The sequence below is a fragment of the Pipra filicauda genome, unplaced genomic scaffold (assembly GCF_003945595.2).
Source record: "Pipra filicauda isolate LSUMZ 115617 unplaced genomic scaffold, ASM394559v2 scaffold36_size6622888_pilon, whole genome shotgun sequence".
Classification (NCBI taxonomy): domain Eukaryota; kingdom Metazoa; phylum Chordata; class Aves; order Passeriformes; family Pipridae; genus Pipra; species Pipra filicauda.
The window spans coordinates 2,280,221-2,303,780 of NW_024104498.1; the positions used below are offsets into that span (position 1 = coordinate 2,280,221).

At 40.7% G+C, this 23,560-nt stretch overlaps 1 protein-coding gene across 1 annotated transcript in view; it reads right to left on the minus strand.

The window, feature by feature from the left end:
• The window catches only part of AK5 (adenylate kinase 5), a 75,906-nt gene extending 57,404 nt beyond the window's left edge, over positions 1-18,502 (minus strand). The window contains exons 1-5 of the mRNA XM_027746111.2: positions 18,202-18,502; positions 16,343-16,529; positions 15,219-15,386; positions 9,938-10,107; positions 9,705-9,818 (exon numbers count right to left, since the gene is read on the minus strand). Coding sequence (XP_027601912.1) covers positions 9,705-9,818; positions 9,938-10,107; positions 15,219-15,386; positions 16,343-16,529; positions 18,202-18,261 — 699 coding nt within the window. The 5' untranslated portion in view covers positions 18,262-18,502. The remainder of the gene's footprint in view (positions 1-9,704; positions 9,819-9,937; positions 10,108-15,218; positions 15,387-16,342; positions 16,530-18,201) is intronic.
• Positions 18,503-23,560: the final 5,058 nt, after the last annotated feature.

A 23,560-nucleotide genomic window follows, 5' to 3' on the forward strand; every position in this document is an offset into this window, starting at 1 on the left:
TCCATAAAGAAATTTTTCTTTTATTCAGCCTACACCTCCCCTGGTGCAACCTGAGGCTGTTTCCTCTCACCCTGAAGTCACTCAGACACTTGAATTCACAGGATTTTAAAAATGGGGCTGCAGGTGTATATGAACCACATTCATAAGATCTGGTTTTGTTCTTTCCTCTACCTGGCTGCTGCAAAGAAATCCACCTCTCTTTAAAGATTTCACTACCCTAGTGCTGCCTTTTAAAACATACCAGAATTCTCTGTAAGAAGCATTTAAGGTAAAAACAAACTGTTCAAGCTTTTATCTGCTTACAGATTAGAAAGGGTTTATTTTGTTCTCACATACAAGCACAAAGTCATTTCTGCTGCCTTTACTTACCTGAACAAAAGATTTCATACTTTAACTAATATTAGTAAAATCATTCACTTCCCACTCTAGAAATGACATAATCTCCTTATATTGCAAATGATGGTGGATGCTCAAGAATGCTAAACAGAGATTTTTTTCTTGATGTTTTCTATCTACAGAATAATTTTGTCTCTGTTCAGCTTGATATGACGTAAATTTGATAGTCAAATTTGAGCTATGCAAAATTATCACTAAAACATCCACATGTATTCTAACTACTACTGTGTAAACAGTAAGTGATTTATATCTTTTTGTTAATTATATAGTTGTTACTAATACATTGCTGTTGAGGGCCAGAACACCCCAATTAAGCTTCTGAATACTCTCTATATCTAGGTCCCTCTACCCAAGGATGTTAAATTGCATAAAGACAACCCTATTCCTAGTTTGAATAGTCAAAACTTCCCAGGTGGACAATCTGGAAAATTAATAACCAAGTTTTAAAAAAAAAAAAAATTCCATCCAGCTGGTTTCTGTCATTTGAGGAAATGCAACTTTTAAGTATGGTCTGGCCTTTTTTACTGTCAGTGTGAGCAGAAAAAGGTTCTTAGGAAGTCAAAAGAAAGAAATACAACTTTTGCAGCCTGGGGTAATGTTCATTAGCCTTTACAAATGAGCTCGCTGACAGGGTAGGATATGGATATGAGGAAGCAGAAAGTGGTGAAAAACCAGAGCCATTTTCCAACAGTGAAGGGCAGCCTGAAAAGCAGCACCAGCCAGCAGGATGGTGGCCTCTCTATCATTACAGAAAATTAAATAGGATTTTAAAGAAAATCCAATTATTTTTTACACACATTGTAGATGATTGGAGACATGAGCACACAAACTACAAAAACACTAGTTCTGGTAATTATTTCTGAGTATCTATTAGATTTTGAAACAATTAACCTTATAACCTATTATTTTTAAATAACTGCCAGTGGGAGAGAAGCTCTCCCCTACCTCTAACACACATACCTCAATGTCAACAAAACCAGAGTAATTCTTCCTTCCCTTTTCAGACTATTGTAAATACACAGTTGACAAAGTTATTCTGTCCTTCCATGGATGAATTAATTATGACAGTTAATTTTACTACCACACAGCAGCTTTAAGGCACATAATTATTCACATGAAAGACTATGAAAGTAAGTTTCTGTGTTAGACTTCAGTGCAACATGGACATTATTAAAAGCAAATCTGTTAAATTAAGGTTGCTTTGCTGGTAGTAGAAGAATAACGAGGAATTTGGGAATTCAAAAAGCATACAGTAGGAAAAAAATCCCCAAATTATGACACAGATGGATTCTGAAAGAAAACAGTGGAGATTTCAAAGCCTGTTAGGTCATGGAACAGTGTCTCATGAAAGGGAATGGCTGCTGCACCTCACAGCAGGCTGAGCACAGACACAGCTCCAGTCCCAGGGTGCATATCCAGCTGATTGAAGCTTCCTAAAGTACATCCCACAGGGACTCTGAAATTGCAACTGCAAATCAGGGACCTGGTAAAGCGAAGGACAAAAGGAGTTTATACAAGTGAGTAGTTTTATTTAATATTTCCATTTCTGTGGATCCTAACAACAGTGGCAGAAAGATGCCCAAGATGCTCCAAGCTGTATCTCCCTTCCAGTGCTCCCTCCCAAGCATCTCCAGGACTGCATCCACCCAGCCTGTGGAGTCACACCAGCCCTCCCCAAGGGCAAGACTTGAGCTTTTGTGTCCACAAGACTTCACCTACAGCATCAAATCCTACAGAGAGCACTTACAACACACAGATCACTCATGAAGTTATCAGCCCTGAAGGAAAAAGAGGCAGGAAACCAAAAGAGCTCCCTTGTTTCACACAAACACGAGAGTGCAGCTTTCCACAGTCAACCTCAGTTCTTTAAAGAAACTGTGGCTGAGAAAGTGCAGCCCCCCAGGAAGGGAAGGATCTCAGTGCCCTGGTTGAAGGTGTGCAGGTTCTCAGCTGCTTCCAGTTCCCACAAACTGCACTTCACATTTAAGAAAATGGAAAAGCATTCCCTGGGCTTCGTTTCTTTTTTTTTTTTTTCCCTAACTGTAAAATGAGGATAATAACAAGGTACATCTTGAACAAATAATTAATTAATTAGGTTTAATTATTTCCTTTTGCTTTTAAAAATGGAAAGTTCTCTACAGGACCTGAGTACTCTTGTTGTTGTTTTTTACAAGTAACAGCAAGAATACAAAAGACACTATCAAGAATCCCAGGAACTAAGACTACTTTTTTCTGACACCGTGGATTTTGTAATTCAAAATATATTTCACTCATAGAAATAAAATGTCAAGGAAGACAATGTTTTAAAATTCTCAGTTCAAGAAGCCTGGTTTCAAACAAAGCACTGTCTGAAAAATTTTCTGAAGTGTAGAAGAAATTCAAGCATATTTGAGGAAGGAATACAAAGCAGATTCTGATTATGTGGTCTCTATGAATTCATCTTTTACCTGCACAATATGCATCTTTATCATCAGAAAGTAATTGAAAACCATGTCATAAACACAAGATGCACAAAAGGGTAACATCTCTCCTACATCCACAGGCACACAGACCTAAGAGTACTTAATATATTCCTCCTACGGGTATTTACAAGGAATACAACCTTGAAATGCTATTGATATTTCACTGCTGTTTTCACCAACCACTCTGCTTCCACTTCCCTCAGCTGCACCTGCCTGCAAGACATGCTTATGGATACTCTGAGCTGGAATGGAACAGCCTAGGGTGAAAATATGGACAGCTGGGATTACTCCTCTGGAAGCATATCTATTCTCCTAAGTAAATATGAATACAAACTGCTTTTTTCTAACGAAGGAAAATGACTCATGTGAAAAGAAACTTCTTTTTCAAACTCAGAACTAAGTGTTGTTGAGTTTTATGGCAAGGGAATAAGTTTTATTCCGAGACTCAGCTTGTGGAAAAGGTGCAGAGAACCAGCACAGTCAGAAGAACTGGATTCCTTCCTGCTGCTCTCCCACAGCACACACATATGATGCTGAGGGCAGAGGGGTTTATCCATGTCCAGAAATGCCTGTGAGGTGGCACGTGGGGCTCAGGGAAGTGAATTTGGCTACTTCCAAGCTGGAAGTCAGCAGAAGGGAGAATCTTTGCCAGTGGGAACAGACAGGTTTGTTGTTATTCCATTGGAACGAGACGAAGAGCATATGGCACCAACTCAGAATAAAACACTGGTGGGTACATCCTCTCATTTTTTAGAATAGTATTTACTAGTAAGTAAATCCTACTCTCTTTGGGTTTGAATCTCCTTCCTAAACTGGAACCAGGAGTAAATTGAGAGTAATTGTATGCAAGTTGATGGTGCTATTGACATTAAACAGTACAAGTGGAGAGATGCTCTCTTTTCTCTGGGGATATTTTCTACATCTCCTCTTGTTAGTGAGAATAGTGTGGTTGTTTGCTAGAAATAAGATGATTACACTCTCTCTCATTAGTCCTCATTAGGCAAAAGATGAAAATGCTCTGTTTCTTAATTCCTGGAATGTTCTCCCAGATACTCCTGAGAAAACTGACAGCTCATGACCAATTGCCATTAATTTAACAGGGCATTTTATTCTTATTGCTAAAGGTTACTAGTAGCTAGTTTATGTCCATTGTATGTGTGCTCTCCCTTGTAATTACTGATTTCCTTTTTATAGTTCCATCTCTGTTGGGTTACTAGACTGTTTGCATAGTTTTTTCTCGTTTCAGAAAAGCAAAATCACGAATCATGCCGTCAAAGAACGAATCTTGTTTGGTAGAATGTTTTCCTGGTAACTGCTTCTGCACCATATTCACACTGCCCAAGAAATAAGTTTCCAGCAAATTGCCCAGAGTACATAATTAGGCCCCCTGATGATTGAGAGACTGGTGTGTTTAGGGAGAACTGGTTCAGATTTTCACCTGTGTAGGGCAGCTAACTGATAAAAATCCGTAAATATGAATGCTAATGAGATAAAGAAAGGTGTGAACAGACCTCTGCTCCAGAACCACTTATCAGGCACCTCCATCCACTCTCAATTCTGAACATCTCCTGAGGCCCAGCAATGGATGAGCTCTCCCTCACCAAGGCTGAGCAGCAGAGAAGAGCCCTGCTCCAGGGACACAGGAATCCTGAGCTCTAGGGCCTCTCACCCAAGCAGAAAATGGAACCACTGCCTGTCTTTCTCTGGAGAGTGCTCTGCCTTCCAGGGGAGAAGACAGATGATGGTAAGAACATTCCACAGGCTTCCTGGTCAGGCTTGGCTTTAAGAAAGCAACATAAAACTCACAGGGCCAAAGCCAGTGAACAAGAGGAAGCACAGCAAAGCAGAGTGCTGGTGTGGTCCTCCCACTCCTCCCACTGATCACTGGGCACTTATCCAGAAGGGGATGGTCCCTGGATCAGTGAAATGGAGATTCAGGAGAAGGGAGACGGAAGTTGAAGAGGGGAAATGAAGACACACTGGCTGTGATACAGAAAATACTTTTACCAGAACAACAACCTCTTGCAAAGAACAGATCCTTTCCCTTAAGAAGATTCACCACCAGGTTGCATTCACTTGCCCAGTTGTCCTGGAGCCCTCACTCCTGGCCATATAAATTTAAATTTATCTTATGAAATATAGTCTTGTCACCCAGGTCATATACGACAAAAATATTTTTTTTAGATAATTTCTACAAAAGCAGTTTTCCTCTTTTATCAAATAATTAAATTATATTCATTAATGAACAGCCATTGATTCTAATACCTGTTCTACATTTATGTCACTACTAAAAAAAAATCACAATATGTTTTAAGCAAACTACATGGGTACTTTATTGACACTAACAAGGTTAATACTGGTGAAGGAATTAGATTGGAAGAAAGTTACACACGTGCATGGCTGAAAGGGGGAGGAAAAAACAAACCAAAGCAAAGTAGTAACTGAAACTAACTGTGAAATGCAGTTAATTGTTCCTCCTGGGAAAAGGGTAAAAACCATGTGAGGAATTACACAGAAAGCCAAACTGCAGTTTCTTCCCAAGTCCTTTGGGTTCAATACACCAGTCAGAGGCATTTCATTACAGTGGCTCTGGAGAGGAAGATATTTAGGATGCTTCAGCATGCTGGGACTGGAGGGGACTTGCTGAATTTCAAGCTGACAGGTTAATGGTAAATAAATAATTTTCTCCTCGGCATTTTCAAATGTGTCCTTGAAATCCAAACACCTTTCTACCATTTGCACTCAGCAGAGATCATGGATAGCTTAGAAATTTGTGATTCAGGATAGTTTCATGCCCAGGATCAAACTGAAAGGCTAAATACATCAGTATTAAATCTGCACTGCTACGCAGAAGGATTTTGAAATGATCAAAATGCAGAAATTATCATACATTTCAGAGATATATATCAACCTGAAACTCTATTTGGTTTTAAGACTTTAAAATTCATGTTTTCATTTTTTCTCCACGACTGTGACTACTTGGAACTTCAGGGCTTTATTAAAAGTACGCGTTGGCAGCATTGACTCTGCTCTCTGCAATTAAGGAATGAGAGGGTAAGGCAACAATCTAAGACTTCCAATGAGAGAATTTACTTATTAAATTTTTCAAAGAGACAACTACAGGCCTTATTTCACCTTGGATAAAAAGTTCAAAGAAAACTGAAACTCAAAGAAAACTTATTCCAGATTGACAGTATTGCTTGGAAGCAAAGTTTGTGACTTCTGGTTTCTAGATCTGAGCAGAAAGAGAAGTACTGTGAGTGCTGCAATGATACACTGCTTTATCTTAAGCACTTTAGTCACCCTGCTGAAACATGTTTTAATACAATCCTGCCTAGCAACATGTTGAGAACTTACTGTCCACACGAGAGTCTGGCAACATAATAAGGAAATCATCATCTTTGAGCTATACCTATGTATGGGAATGTTAGCATAATTTGTTTTGCTTTGACTAGTTTACTAAAAATAACATCTTCTCCCAGAGAAAAGCTCAGCTTCTGGCCGAGTCGAAGGGATAAAAATGTGCTGGTAGTACCAAGAGCAATCAGAAGCAAAGTTTAACAAGCAGTCCTTATCACCATGTATTTCTGTAATAGAATGTTCTGCAGGACAGGTACTGAACTGCAGTTCAGATGGTCTGTACCCCTTTGATTTTTCCACAAAATGAAGAGACTATGAAAGCTCAAATAGTGTCAAGTCTCAGGAACAGCTATGTGAGCCATAAACTGAAAGAATTAATTTAGCATAAATCATTTATTGCATTACAGATGACTGCAAACACAGCAGTTAGATTTTATAAGTGCTTTCAAGAGAAACCAGGTGCCTGAGCTGTCCTTTTCTGCTGTAACACAGTAAACCATTTCCAATACAAATCAGTTTATTTTTACAATAACTTAGCACAGCTCTTACTGCTGAAAGCCATGTAGTAATACATACAAAAAATGTTCAGTAAATAGTGTTCAGGGAACTATAGTGTTAATGTTTGGGAACAAGACAGATTTTATGCCCTTTGTGCCTTTTCAGTTGTTCATCACCCATTTTCCAGAAGAGGCACTGCTGGAGAATGGGAAGGTGACATGATTGAGACCAAAAACTGAACAGGCTCTCTCTTGGTTCACCATTTACTGACCAGCTCACACCTAGTCCAAGTTTTGACTTCCTGTCTCTTTAGGATACATCGGGTCCAGATACTTTCTCACACAGGAACAACATACGTGTAATAAAACAACACAGACTTCTGATGACCAATAACCACCAGACATGCTTTCTTGAACTATGTCAGGTCTTTGTAGCCTGCTTTGTTTACATTCTTCCAATTTTCCTCACATTTGTTTAGTCTCTGCTCCAGCCTCTCTCAATATCCTGTATTACTCATCTCTATTTCCATTCAGTTTAATAACTTGCTCCTCCCCCCCCCCAATTTATTTTTGGTATTACTACATATACTCTTGGAGATTGTGTTTGTGCAAACGGTGGCAAAGAATTTGTCTGTGTCACACAAACTCTTCTGCTGTTTTCAGGGACTTGAGCACTGCAATGGTCTCAAAGGGACCACCTGTAGGAATAAGTATTCACCCATGACAATGGGGTGATAACAATCAGAATCAGTTCTTCCTCAGAACTTTTCATGAACAGGTCTCAGGGTTCTACAGGGGATGTCTCTGTAAGAATAAGGCACATGTATGACTCGACCATTTGCATTTTGTGGGATCTCACCATTCTCTTCAAAGGATGTTCCGTTGCTTGAGATCTAATTAAAATCATCTTACTGTTCAATCAAAACTTTCTTTGCTGAAATGTCAACTAACCAACTATTTCACATCTCGTCACTTGTGGCTAATGAGACCAATTCTGTTCTGTGCTTCTACACGCTGCTAGAAAGCAAGCTGTGGAAACCCCCCCCAGCAACTCTAATTGCAGACCTACACAAATTATCACAACAGTTAATTACTGAATTCTCCACAACTCAATTGCACTTCCCATTGAGGAATCTCTGAGTGCCTTGGAAGTGTTAGCATGCTTAATATAAACAACCTGACGTGCCATGGGTTACTGTCAGCCTCATCCTGTGAAGGAAGGTGAGCCCCACCACTGCTCACAGTCCCCATTGCCTTCCCACAAGGCCTTCCTACTTATGTGTGTAGCATTATGGCTTACTAAGCAGAGAATTTTAAAGAAACAAGTATATTTTATTTCTTTAAACTATAAATCCAAGATAAAACACTGAATATATCTCACTGGAGATGTTGATATAGACACAGATGTTCAATGTTGAAATATGTCTATCCTTTGTGCATTTATTTCCCTGGCCTTAGATATGTTCATATTACAGACCAGCTGCTATGAAAGATAAAAAAGAGGGAGCCTCAACAGATAACATTTTCCTTCCTGTGCTCCTATAAAAGGTCTATGATTCCTTCTTTCAAGTATTTCTTTGAGAACTGGTAAGACTGGAAGGTGTCCCTGTATGAAGTGCTCCTGGATTTTTCTAGAGACTTGGGTAGTGATCTGTCCTTCAGGCAGAATCAGGCCTTGAGGAGGATTTAGCAAATCCCAACTGACTGAAAATGAAGGAACGCTCTGAGAATACAGTCCAGTGTTGTTTAACTGGTTCTCCTCTGTAGAAAGAGAACCTGAGCCTAGGACAATTCAAAGCACTTAATTCCTGTCACTTCTTCCAGTTTCGTATCCCCCTTTCTTTCATCAAAAACAACATCAGCACAAAATTACAGCACCAGGAAATGCACTGAAGTCACACTATCACATGTTATACTGGACAAAAAAAAATGGTCCAAGGCAATGATGGTTAAGCCTACATTTCTGCTGTTTCACTCATAAAATAGTCTCCTCTTCTGTGAATTGTAAGGAGATATCGTTGGTAGTCATCGCTATTTCCTGTAATAACTATTTTGCCTGTTTCCTTTAATTTCCCCAATTCAGTCTTCTAAATTTTGCCCAGAATAAAACCTTGTAAAAGCACATTAATGAAATGCCTCATTAGCTGCTTTGTTTCGTTACTTCTGCCTTGGCAGTGCCTCTTGGAACTCCAAGTACAGAAACAGTAGTGCCCCAATTGTGAAGGACTTCGAAATGCTCTGCATGAAGGCAATCTTAAGAGTTCAGCTCTGAAACTGCAACCTCTACTTGTGACCAGATCTGTTATGCTTAGCAGTGCTTCATCAGAAAATGATATAAATTGTTTGTTTTTCCACTGAGTTTAAGTATTTTTAGATTAGTTTAAAATACACACATGAAAACAACATGTGAATACACTCAAGGAAACAGTTTCAGCTGACTCAACCTTAGAGCTGTAGTGTAGAACAAACAAAATGATGTCATTTTCTAAAAAAAAAGCATAATTTCTGGTTTACAAAACCTTGGTAAAAAAGATGGGCAGTTTTAACTCATATTTTATTCGCCTTCTCAATGCACTGCAATAAACTTGAGATTAAAAGCATTGCTCTAAGTATGTTTATCTTACTTTAGATTAAATTGAACAAATAGATACAGAAATACGTTTTCCCCTTTTCTAAATCACTAAGATACAAAAAATATTCACTGTTAGATTTCATGTTTCCTCCTTCATCTTGCAAGGACTCTCATTACTGAGACAATAGGCTTGGATTATTGGTTATATTGTCACATTTTCTTTTTACAGAATAGTCTGTCTTCAGACAGGATAGAATATAACATAGAGCAAAAGAACAACCTTTTGTCAACCTGTAATTATGTACTTGCAGAGATCTAAAGAGCAATGCTCTTTCTTGGAATCTGACTGATGATTTCAACAAGCTTAACTGTTGTAGAGATATGTAAGTTATTTTAAGAATAAAAACAATGTCTTACTTGGTCCTCAAAGGAGATTGCCTGGGCAACATCTCTGGGAAATCCATCAATCACTATCCCCTCTTCATCAGGGATCTGCATTAATCTCTGCTTTATCTCAGTTATGGTTGTTTCCTTTCACAGAGAAAAGAAGTGGTTTATTCAGTATTGTAAAGGAAGTTTTCTTGCTGGTGCACATTAACACAGCACGTACAAATCCTGGAAAGCAAACATGAACACAGGGAACGCTCTACCTGAGGGGCCAGTTCTCCAGTGGTAATTATTTTGGCAATTAGGCTCCATTTCCTATTGCTGCTCGTGCTGTGGATCTTCTTCCTCAGCAGTTCCCCAACTGAGATGTAGTTAAATCCGTAACGTTCTGCTATTTTCAAACTCTGGGTTCCTTTACCACTTCCTGGGCCACCTATTGGGAATTATAAGCAAAACATTAAATTAACCTTTCACCTGAAGAACCCGATCACACGGGAAATCTTTGCTGTGGGCACCAATTTTCCAACCATTATTAGAGTAAATCTTGCCCTTGCATGACCTGTTACCAGCCACTGGAAATCTGTCTCATCTACCAGATCATAAAGTTTGCAATGTGAAGTTAAAAAAAAAAAAACAAAACAAACCTAGTTGCAAAATAAAAACAAATGCACTCTTTTAGGCTTGACCTCATTCTAAAGCTGCTCCTGGAACAGAGTTTTTCTTGATCTGTACTAGAGGAACAGAAAATGAACTTTTCCCTTCTTGAATTCTATTCTGGCAGAGTCAGATAGTCTGAACCGTATTCATGTCAGAAAGAATCATACCTTCTTAAATAAGCCAATTAAATCAGTGGACTAGTCATGAAATGAAACTAATAAAATCTGCTCCTAAACATGCTTGCATGAGTTTCTGAGGTTTTCTAATTTTACAACACAGAAAAATATTAAATAATCAGCTGAGATGTTTCCATAGTGATTTGGTACAAAGACTTTTATTGAACCATGCGTAGTTCTGGTATTGATGCTTGAAGCACCTGCCAGAGAAGCAGTTTGGTGGGTTCAGCTTGCTGGACAACTTGAAGAGACCCTTCAATAGATATAATACAGGCCAAAGGGGTATCAAAATCACAGCAAACAGCTACATTACACCGGAGGCAAAGCTGAAGTGAAGGTCAGCTGGACAGCAGAAGCAAGAATGCCTGTAAAACAATCAGACCATATCTGAAGTAAAAGGAAATGTCATGATGTGATGAACAGAGAATCTGGAATCCAGTCTGTAAAACCAGGGAATAAAAATAACTGTTTATATTTAGAAAAGTGTATGCTACTGGACAGTATAACCAAGCAAACCCCAACCAAATTGTTTGGTAATAGTTCCCAGCACTAAGTAGCTATAGTTTGGGGAATTCCGTGGGAGAACATGGAATTTTATTTCAACAGACAAAGAATTAAGATTAAAAATATAAAATTTCTATGAACTTCAAAAAATACGGCAACGCAATGAAAGTAAATATGAATACACTGAGCTTCTTGTAAGTAATCATGTAACTCTTTAACATATTCTCTGTATTATTCCCATAAATAGCCTTTAGGCATTTCTATAATTAATACAATTTTGGCTCCAGGATAAACTGTACAATTATTTCTACTCATGGCCCTCTCTGTGTGAGCAGGTCCAGCCCTGTGCTCCGGCATCACTGTCAGAGAGCTTCCAGTGCCACCAGCAGCCAGCAGGAGCCCTCTGTGCCCCCACACTGCAGTGCCAGTGCTCCACCTGCCCTCTGCAACTCAGAGCAGGACCCGCTGGAAGAGAATGCCCAGAGAAATGTGCACATTGTCCAAGTGTTCCCCCCCCTGCCCCCAGATCACTAATGCCCTTGGGAAAAAAAAAGGTTTGATCATTATCCAATAATGCTTCTACAAGCATTTATCTGTAACATCCAGCCAGTCACCACAACTATAGACATTTATAAAACACACAAGCAAAGGAAAGAAGGAAAAGCTGGATCTTATCTCGGTACAGCAAGGTCACAATGGAAAATGTTTTTCCCTCATTCCGTTCACTCGGTGTTTCTGTCGTACAAAGCCATATGTTTCTCTCTTCTTTAAGAGAAACAAAAATGCAAAGCATATACCGGTAATGTGTAGAAAACTAGAAACAGAAAAACTGACAACAAGGTAAACAAGCACTCGTGTTCCCACAGAGAGGCCAAAGACGCCAGAAAAACAAAACTGACACTTGAAAAAACATCAGCCTGTAAAAGCATAAAGTAGCTGAAAAAAACCTGCTTGAAACAAGTAGATGGACTTCACACCCCAGTTAGGGAGAGCTTTGCTTTGTCATTAAAGAGAAGCAGGAAAAAAAAAATACTTTGGCACTTCCGTTCTTTCAATTTGAATTGCAATCAGAAAATAGCTAATGAAGTATTTGCTTTAATGTCCATAAACTTCTCACACAGTTTGTTCTTCTCGGTCCAAATATATCCCTCTATAGCACGCTGGGATTATCCATTTACATTCTGAGGGAAAACATTCAGGTAATAAAATAAGGGAAAAGGGATAGGACAAAATTACTTCCTACAGCAAATCATTATAATTTATTGAATGATGTATCCATTCCTGATTCTTTGATAAATCACACTGACAAACTCTTCAGAAGAAAGGAAAATCAAATCACTTCTGGTTTTTGTTCTTTTCACTTATTCTGATTATGCATTATGCAAGAAGAGTGTGATTATTTTACATATTTCTAGAAGATGTCTAGACTAGGGAACATTTGTTGCATCTAAAATTATGTTTGCTAATGGGTCTCAAGTGAAGATTTGTATGCAGAAAAAGTTTTACTGAAGCGGTCGTTTCAATCTGTCAACAGCAGTTCAAAATTTCAATTTTGTTGTAAATTCAGAATAAATTCACCTAATAATAAGATTTCTGTAAATATTCTTGACTTTAAAATCTAGCTGTGGACTGGATTTAACAAATCAATAGGCAGCTACTTGCTGTCTCAAAGCACTGTCTTTGATCTAGCCTTTAAACTTCGATCACAAAAGGAAAGTGTATTCTTTTAACATGCAGGTTTTTAACAAATGCAGCTAAAAACCACACTGAACTAAGGTGCTAATGACACCAGGTCATTAATATTTTAAGATCTCTAAATCCAGGCTGCATCACTAGTAAAAATGTGTTTGTTAAAGTATATTAGGAAGCACATTTTTAAACACAATCTGGTTTTGCCTTAGAAACTTAATTTTTCCAGTGATTCAGCTGTGTACCACCCAGGCAGGTTCCACTTGACTTTTCTAAAATCCAGTCACACACTCCGTTTGCAGCTTTGCAGATCTCCCTCTCAGCAGAGGTCTCTTCTGCAAACCCAGAGAAAGAACAAAACCCCCACCTTCCTGAGTGAGTTCTCTTTTGCCCTGGAGCTACCTGGTTCATTGTAAGGATGACAGATTTCATAAAGCAAAGAAGTTGTAAAAACCTTTATGGAAGCATTAAAAAGATCCTGGGCTAATGCATTAATAAAGAAAAGTTCACCTAATATGCGAAGCAGAAGACAGGTCTTTAACTTCATTTCAGTCCCTAACAGTGAATGGGGCCAGTACAACCTGAGCTAGGCAAGATGATTAGTTATCACTAATTTGACATAAATTTGTTGCTTAACTGAATTTCTTGTTGCCATTTCATACAAAATGGAAAACATGCAACACATTTTTTGCGTGCCATACTTGCCTCTTGAAATGAATAGTACACTTTTTTCTTTTTTCCTCTTTTATTTGGTATATCAGTTATTCTTTTATTCATTCCAGTGTGTGTTTTTATGTGCTTTCTCAATGGCAAGTCGAATCTGGGAGGAGAAATTTTCTTGGTACTGTACAAAAATGTTCAATAGCTGCTATGCCACACACGGCACCGTGTTTCCATCAGATCACACCGTAATAGATTCAGAGGAACTCAGGGGGAATATAAACCTGAAACAGCCTTTGTGGAATGTTTACAACGTTCCCTATATAAATGGGAGGAAAGCAAAGCTCTGTAAAACCCGTGGTCTGTTCACTACACGCTGGAGCTCAAGGATTCCACTTCAAATGCACCTGCACTGAGTTCCAGAGGTGAAAGCCAATCTCTCTTTATCTCCCCGAAATCAAACCATCATTCATCACTCCACTGCCATTGAGCTACACGGATTTCAATGCATTAAGAGCCTTCTGTGGTCACTGAAAAGGAGCCAGTTCCTCTCCTTTATGAAAAGGACGGCTGGCTAATTAATTGGGATGAAAGAAAGGTATGGGTTATTCCTCCACCTAATTGCAACCTTTATAGTTCAGCGGGGCGTGGAGAGATTTGCACGTCGAGATCTGTAATTCTGAAACAAAAGATTTAAGAAAATTCAAATGCCCTAAGCAATTCCTTTGGCATCCTACAAATATCTAGAAAAATGCCAGGTTTTCTGTTTTTAATATGTTCCAGTAGCTCATTTCTGAGAACTGCTGGATGCAGAGCCCAGAGGACACGCTGTTCTTAGAGAGTCCACTCTGTAGTACAGAGAAGACATTTCTGCTCCTTTTTACTACACCATTCTTTGTTATGGAAGCAGTATCTCTCTTTACTAAAAATAAAGCTTTATAGACTAAAAATGCAATTGTCCATCACCTGGCACCTGTGCTGTAACTCTTTAAACCATTCAGAGCATTAGGCCTGGCAGTAAAATTTCTGAAGAAAACTATCGCAGACGACAAGGAAAACTAGTTCAAAGAACTTCAGTTCAAAAACAGAATAAAACATTGATTTAGACTTAATCTGCAGCTATTTTTTAATAACTTATGCTTGTCTGAGGCTGGAAAGTACAAGTTGCTTAGAAAGGACACTGAACTGCTCACAAGAGAGAATGTGGGGAGAAAGCACAACTAGCTAATGCCAACTGAGTGCTCACCGTCCATGAAGTTGGCACAGGATTCTTTTGCCAACTAGATGTAGGGATTAATTTATCAGTGCAAAGGATTAGTGACGGTGTGTGCTCACTCCAGCTGCACATACTGACCACTTGTCGGGGTTCTAAACACAGATGACAACAGTTCCCTATCACCTGTGTGAGCTGGCTTATCCAATGTTTTGAAATACCTTTTTTTGTGCTCAGCTTTGAATGTACCTATAACAGTGTTCCAGTTCAATCCGGGGCGTGCCTTGGAAGAGCACTTGGTTCACGTGGTGTTGCTGTCTCAAAATGCGTGAGCCAGGTTTAGTTAAGACCAAATCAAACTGGCAGATGTGCTCCATAACCAAACCATGAGCTCTCCAGCAGCCAACAGGCATCCAGGTTACAGAACAGAACTGCAGGTGCTCGCTGTCACCCCTGAAACTCTTACAGCTGGGATGCTACATCCTCAGTAGCAATGATTTCACGCTCTGAACTGGGCTGCACGACTTGCTAGGGCAGATGGAAAAAATCGTGTTTGGATTCATACAGGCATTCATTGGATTTGCAGTACAAACCAAAAGGCAAAGTAACAGAGAGAAAATCGTGTAGAAACGACTGCTTTCGTACCTATGACAAGGATAATCTTCGGTCGAGGTCTGGCAGGGTCAAACACATCGTACTCCTCAATCAGCTCCGCCGTTTCCGAGAGGTCGGTGTCGCTTTCGATGGAGAACTGTTGGATGGGAGGGAGTCTGTCATAGCGGCGGTATGGGAAGTTGGAATTATCAGGCAGCACTGTAAAACAGTGAGACACACTGGAAATTGCAGAAATAGGCAGAAAACTCAAAATCTGTTGTGTACACAGATTTAAATCAGTATATCTCATAATTTCACACTGCGTTTGCTGTCGCTATATTAAATACTCCTTGCCTCTATTTAGCTGATTTATTAAATTGCAAGCACTCAGAGTCGGTTTCCTCTGGAGTTTCTTTACAAGCACATCAGGTTTGCTGTGAACATCTGCCCGTAGCACCCAGAGTTCAGCAGTGGCCTGTGAGAAGAAAAGCTTTGTATTGTGCAGATAACCTGTACCACTAAGCAGGACTCCTCTGGTGACACATGCTGCCCACAGATGTAGAGACAGTATTCCTGCTAATTAGTTAAATGAAACGCTGCATGGCAAGGAAGAATAACTATGGCAACTGAAAGATGAGCTAATTACTCTTTGTTAACGTTACAAATAAAATAATTACAGGTATTGGTATGACATCTGCTTAGATTTTATGAGATGCACCTTTTTCTAAGAGCTTATAATTCGCATCATATTTAGTAATTAGCGTATAGCTTCAATATAAACTAGAAAAACCACTCAGTGTAACTGCACTGACATTGGTACGTATGTCATCCATAAGAACCAAATAAAAATAAAAGCCAAGTGCACTGATTCAGCTCTGCCCCTCTCTTTACAAATGTTTGAAGTAGGTTACAAGAAATCTCTCCACTAATGTCTTAAACGTTCACACAGCGTACATCCATCACTTGGCTGCAAAGTGATCACAATTTCCTCTCCTGCCTAGCATCTGCTATGGAAGGAGAAAAACAAAGGCCAAAATGCAAGGAAATAGAATTCTTGACTCCTTTGCCCACGGAAAATCAGAGCGAGGCATGATCTGCTACAAAATAATTCAGCAGTGGATGTAAAACTACACACAGCACAAGAAATATAATCATTTTTACATTTAATACATTACCATTCCTGAGAAAAGACCTCCTGGGTTGTCCTCCATTGAGTGGAGGCAGGGTCTTCTTTTCTGGGCTGACAAAAGTGTCCCATTTCACTTTTTCTGGCCCTCCAAGCTCTTTTACTTTCTGCAAACAGCTTTCCAAATATTCAATTGGGTCATCGGGCTTGTAGCACATTAATCCATTCAACAGACTCTGAAACGTAAGACCAGAAATACACACTATAATGGCAGGTGCCAGGAAAAAAACAGGCACTTTTGCTTTGCCCTTTACTTTCCACAGAGAAGGCCCACATTCCTTGTGTATTCACACTCTCCATTTCAAGCCAACGCATAAAACCAAGGCCTGCAAAAATCGTACCATTTTGGTTTGCCAATGTCATAAAAATTGCCTGGAACAGGAAGCCCATGGCTATGTCTTTATATTTGTCTGTTTGCATGTAATAAAACCTGAGAATAGCAAAAAACCCTCTATATTTTTCTTAGAACAACCACTGCCAAGTACAAGCAGAGCAATGCCCAAGCTAGAGAGCCCCAAAAGTTACATATTCTTTGTAGACTTCGACCTCACTAATATGTATCTTTTCCTTAAAGACCAGTGCACTCACAAGTATCTCATCCATATTCTTGTCAACACACAAGCAATGAAAAAAAAGGTTTTTAAAAATCATGAGAAATACTCAAATATCATCTTGATCAGTATTGGGAAAAAATCCCCAACCCACACCCCCAAAATTCATAGGTGGTTCCTGATTTAATTGATCAGGAATCCAAAGCCATTAGAAATCCTCTCTCTAGAGTATTAATTCTGCACCCATCGTAGCCATGAGCATTGTGGGCAGCGTGGAGGAAGGGTTGCCAGGCCCTCCTCCGACGCATGGTAATTGATTTTCCTTGACAAGGTGATACAGAAGTCATCATCTCACCTCTGCACAAGAGCACTGCATCCAACCTTCCCTTAACGAGAAGTGTCTTTCGGGATGATTCCTGTTCCTTTGTGCTCTTCCTAATTTTTGTGTGAATAAACTTGACAGTTATAGCTGGTATTAATAGTAAACACACATAGCTCCAATTCAGGACTTGCTCAGTTGTTATCTACAGTTTATACAGTGACTGCTATTTACACACATTTGAACTTATAAAATAGGATATAATTTCCGTGCATCTGTGCCCTTACTATACTACTTAACTGATCACAGCAACTAGCCACGTATTTGTGCAGAACATATGCACCAATTTTTAAAAATCTCTAGCTCAAGCTTGGAGCCTCTACAGAAAACCAGTTCTGCCTGCATCTCTTGTTAAACCATTCACACTCGAGCTGTGTTATTAAAACATTAGCGTGGTCTGCGTCCCGTAATTTTCAAATACACAGAAAAACGCCTAGCTTCAGCACAGACAAGGGAAAACACATACGTGCCTGTGTGTGTCATATAGATTTACAGGATGTCTGACTCGGAGACAAAAAAAATCCACGCTGCACAGCGAAGTAACCACCAGCCATCAGCGGCAGGTAACTTGCGGGAAGCTAAACAAAACCTCGCTGAACAGTTGCGGCTTCTTGCCTTCCCCCAGACCGAGGGGTGATGCCCCCGCCCGCATTCCCGGGCGCTCCTTTTGCCCAAGTTCTCTCGCCCGCCGGCGGCGCGGGGCAGGCGCGGGGGCTCCGCGGGTGAGCGGCGGGCAGCGCCCACCCTGCCGGGGCTGCACGGACCGCGCACGGACCCGCAGCGCCGCCGCCCCGTCCTTCCAGCCACCTTCAGCCCCCCCTGCCCGCCGCGGGGTCCCGGCGCCGAGCACCGCCCGACGGGGCGGAAAACGCCGCCACACACACACGGACACACAGACACACACACGCACCGCCGTACCTCGAAAAGCTGCGGGATCTCCCTGCGGGCCAGGTACTCCTTGGCCTCGCCGGCGCTCATTCCGCCAGCCGGGGCCGGGGGCGCCGGCGGGGCAGCCTGAGCCCCGCGCTCGGCTCGGCGCGGCGGTGCAATGCGGGAGCCTGGGCGAGGAGGAGCAGGCAGGCAGCAGGGAGGCAGTAGGCAGGCAGCAGTCAAGCAGAAGGGAGGCAGCAGGCAGGCAGCCGCCCGCCCCCCGGCCCCGCTGCACGGAGGGAGCGGGAGCACGTTTCCCCCGGCGGGGAGGGGCAGCGTGCGCAGCCCGCCGCCGAAAGTTTGGGGGTGCCCGCGGGGTGACAGCGGGCGGGGGCGGCGAGGGGCTGTGCCTGGCGAGGGGCTGTGCCTGGCGAGGGGCTGTGCCTGGCGCTGTGCCCGGCGAGGGGCCGTGCTTGGGGCTGTGCCCGGCTGTGCGGAGCCGCGGGCGGGCTGCCCCGGCGTCGAGCGCACCCGCTCCCGGGCTGCGCTGCGGGGAGGGCTGGGCGCTGGTGAAGCTTCCCGGTATAACGCGGTGTCTGCCCTTGGCAGGGTTTTCTGGCGTTTTGAAGAGCGAGACGTTTCGTACACTTTGGGCTGGCGAACGGCTACGAGCTACGATCAGTCATGAGCATCTGTGATCTGTGATCGGCGGGTCATGGAAGAGACCTGGAATCATCTCTGGTGCAGCCTCCTGCTCAGGGCAAGGGCAGCTCTTGGGGTCAGACCAGGTTGCTCAGGGCTTTTATCTGGTCTCGTCTTGCAAAACCTCCGAGGATGGAGACTGAAGAGCTTATCAGAATAACCCGTGCTTGGCTGGCCTCGAGGTGGAAAAGGGTTTCCATCTATTGAGTTAGCACCTCCCATGTTTCAGTTTGTCTCTTGCCCACCATTGCACCACTGTGAAGAGCCTGGCTCCGTTTTCATGACAACCTCCTATCAGGTCTTGGAGGGCTGCTATGATGTGCCCTCTAAGCCTGCCACAGGCTGAACAAGCCCAGTTCCCTCTGCCTGTCCTCAAGGACAAGTCTCTCATCCCCGACCATCTTTGTTGATCTCCGCTCAACTGACTCCAGTTTATCAGCATCTCTCTTTTATTGGGGAGCCCAAACCAGGGTGCACTATTCTCCATCTCCTCTGAGCAGTGCTAAGGAGGGGTTATCACTGATACTCTGTTAGTCCCTGATACTCTGTAACACACTGGAAGTCAGAGTAGATTGTTTCAGTTGCCGAACTGTCCTCTGTCAAGTCTGATGTTCCAATTAGATTTTAATTTTATTTTCTTTTCTAACACAAGATCCTTGTAGTCCCGCTGGGGCACACCCTAACAGAAATAGGTTACAGTCACTGCAAACTTACAAACAACGCTGAACAACTGCTTTCCTATTTCCGTATTTTTCAGTCATAGGATAGGTCTTCTCGGGAGCCTTTGAAGAAGCTTCTCCTTGTATGTGATTTGTGGCTCAATATCAGTTTGAAAAACTGATGCCCTCTCAGCTGCAGCCCCGGTCCTTGTTTTGCTGCTTCTGTAGCTGAACTGCCCTCTTTTTCCTCAGCCAGCCCTCCAGCTTTTTATGGAGGCACTTCCCTTTCTCCCAGAGAATCTCCCAGTCCTTGTTCATTCCACAAAAGGCCCAGCACTTTGTCTCATGGGAGACAGTCCCATGATCTTCTTGGGACAACTTGGGCTGGTTGGCTTTCTAAGTCATCCAGTGCATTGACGCTTCTCGTACGTTTAAGGAATAGTTTAGTCTTTGCTGGAGACTTTAATCAGCATTCACCTGCAGACTTCCTCATCCTCCCATAAAATCTGGATGTGACTTTAACCCTCCTGTCTTCTGCTGTGATTTTAATGCATCCAAATGTAAATCCATTGAAAAGCACAGTACCTTAATTTTGGTTGAGTAAAAAATAGAGTAGGCTCCAGTGTCCTAATCAAAGGATGTAATTGCTTTTAAAAGACCTTAAATGAAGCTTGACAAGAGGAAGACGGAATGAAATTAAATAGATATTTTCTTAAAAGAATGTCTTTCCTAAGGAAAGAGGGCTTATGGAAGATGCCATTCTATTTAGGCAGACAGAGCTGTGGTTTTGGCGTTTTGTGGGTTTAACTTGTTTGTTTCTTTATCCAAACAAATTCATCTGTATTATCGTCTCAGATAAATTCCATTTATAGGTTTTCAGCGTACATAGTTTTATATATTCAGCATTTATGGATACATTAGTAGCTCTTCCAACATCCTGGTTTGGTAAGAGAAAAATATTTCCTTTCACATGCTTCCTCAGGAATGTGAAAAATTTTTGTGTAAGGTCTTGTCCTACTTGTTGGTTTTTTACTGTAGGCTCCCAGGCATTTTGCTCAGTTAGATAATGCCAGCAGAAAATAAAAACCTGTAATTGTTCTGCCACAAAACTCTTCTCATTATGAACATCTAAATTATTGTTCAAGAAAAGAGGGATCACTTTGGTGAGACTTCTCCCACGTCCTACCTTTTCTGGAGGGGCAGAAGCTACAGTAGGAAGAACAAAATTTTGCTATCAAAGTGATAATATTTCTGAAAATCCATCTTGAAGACTTCTCGTGGATCCTGTACCATCGGGCTGATTCCATTCTCGTTCTTCTTCTTTCCTCCAGGAGCTACGTGAAGCTGCACTGATATGAAATTAGTATGGGATCAGCTGGAATATGGTGTTCTGGGCCTTCTATTCTTCTTGGTTAAACCAATTTCCTCACACCCATAGCCTTCAGTCAAAGCCTAATTAGGTTCCATGTTTTCAAAAATCACTTCAGAATACCCCAGTGTTTTATAAACGTTTATTTTTTTTGTCTAGTGCCTGTTCAAGCACTACTGGCTGGCATTTGTCACACGAGTTGCTGCTCTGCTTGGTGTCTTTATTAAATCAGAACCCCTGTCCTTGGATTGATGTGCTTGCACAGGCTGATATGTGGACGGTTTGAATTTGTAGATTCTGCGAGTAAAACAATTATAGGTAGCCTTTGTAATAGAATACGCTGAATTATATGCTTCTGATCCAGAAATAATATGCATTTTAGTGTAAATTCAGAACTTACTTGCAGCCCCATATGTTAGTCCAGCATTGCTAAAACGATCTTTACATTGTAATGAGAAATCCATTTCTGAACTCTTTCACTACAGTGTTGTTAACTTTTTTTTAAACCTGGTGTTTTCCCTCCCCTTTCTTTTCCACTCTGATAGACCTGTTTTCCTTTTCTACTGATACCCAAACAGGTTACTGAAGTGAATTAACTCACTAATTGAAAGGTAGTGAAAAATCTACCTGGAAAAATCTGATCTCTGGATCTAGATTTCACTAAATCCCAGAATTACTATTTCATGTAACTTTTGAGGACACCAAGATGAATGGAACATGGGAGGGAAGGAAGAATATTGTGCTGCCTAAAAGTTGGAGGATATATATTTCAATCTGCTTAGAAGAAAAATATTTTAAAAAAATGTTATGGTCAAGTCACTCTTTGTTATGATAAACTAAATAGCTGTAATTTTCTTTCTTTCTTTTTTTTTTTTTTTATATTTTTGGTAACCAATACAGTGATTTTATTTTTTTTTATAATCAATACAACTGTTATACAGCACATGGCCAAAAGACATTTCCCATGGAACCAAAACTCACGTAATATTTCCCATTTCCTTTTCTTCACTTTGGAGACCAGTCAATTAGTTATTAAATAAATGTTTATTAATTTTGATTCACTCAGGCTTCCTAAAGGGAATCCTAAAGAAAATATCCTGCAGTAGTAAATAAATGCCATCAGATCAGCACTTTTTTTCTTCATCAGCCAAAACAAAGTATCTGCATAGATCTGAGAGGATCCATTTTTCAAAAACTGGCATTAATTAAATTAATCAAACTATATTCCAGTATGTTCTTATGAGTTCTGTTTTTTCACTGAGTTCCACGTTAGGTAGCCAGGCCTATAATTCCCTGTGCCACCACCCTTAGAAAGTGCTGGTCCAGCACATTCCCAGAATGTAAATATTTCAAGGGTTCTTAGAGGCCCTTTCCAGCTTTTCCCTTTCTTATCCTTTCCAGCTGTTTTAAAACTCCAATTCAGCTTATCCAAATATGCAGATTTACTCAGTTATTTTTAGGGACTACTGTTTATAAAATTTACTTGACTACAATTGAAATGGAGAATGTTTCATCATCGTGCTGTGGTATAATTACATCATCTCATCATTTATATACAGGACAGAAATATTTGGTGAAGTCTTCCAATTTCTTTTGATAAATCATGCAAGCATATTCCAATAATATTGTTTGGATCCTTTTCTTTTTTCTCTTCAGAAAAACAACTCTTTTAAATGCTGTTGCACCACTCTTACCGTTGGCTTTTTATGTCATTTTTTTTCCCTTCTCATTTTTTCTTAAACCTCTCACACATATTTCTTGCAGCTCCTAGTGCTTGCAATGGATGGGTTTTTTATTCTTATGTATCTTTATTCTCAAGGCAAATTGCTGCACTTTTTTTCCTGTTTTGTTAACACTTAAATAATTCCCAATTATCATGCACAATTTTGTACTTAAATCTTTATATAATAATTAGATAGTATGAGGATATTGTACAGTGCTCTGTAACTTAATAAATTCAAGGTTGCCACTTCAGGAAGTCCTCGAGTTTCTGAGGGATAAAGGGCAGGGGATCCCGTGGAGGTTTTCCTTGTCCCCAGGGCAGCTGATCTCTGCTGGTAGGAACTCAGACTGAGGGCTCACACAGACTTCCAGTCGGAGCCATCCCAGCTTCTTGATGCTTTTTGCTTTTATTTTAGGGCAGTTACACTGAAATCCTCACTCTCCCCTCATTGTTATGGAAATTGCTTTTTGTGAGGATTATTTATATCTCTCAGTTACCATTTTTCAGTAACTGATTAATAAACAGTCCAAATCAATGGTTACTGAATTTTCAGCAACTTAGAAATCCAGGGTGACTTTTTTCCAAGGAAGACTTAATTTCCCTGCCTTTTCATCTTAAGGATCCAACCACAGATTTTAAGGTTCTAATCTATGAATTGTCCCCAGATAAGAATTTCAGTTCATCTGGTTTATTCTTTATGAGCTAAAGGGAGTTTGTGTAGCTGGAGGGGGGGAAAAAAACCTCCACAAAGAAACACAGCAAAATTCAGTTAATAAAATAGGCTTGAACTGAATAATGACTTGTGGGTGGTGGAAACAGAAAAGAATGCAAGCACAGCTATTAAACCTCATCTTGGGAACACTGTGGAGCTCCAGACTGTTGGAAGGTGCAAGTCCCTGCTACTTATCACTGGGGTTTATTTCAGTGGTTAAATGGACCAGTGCCTTATGACAT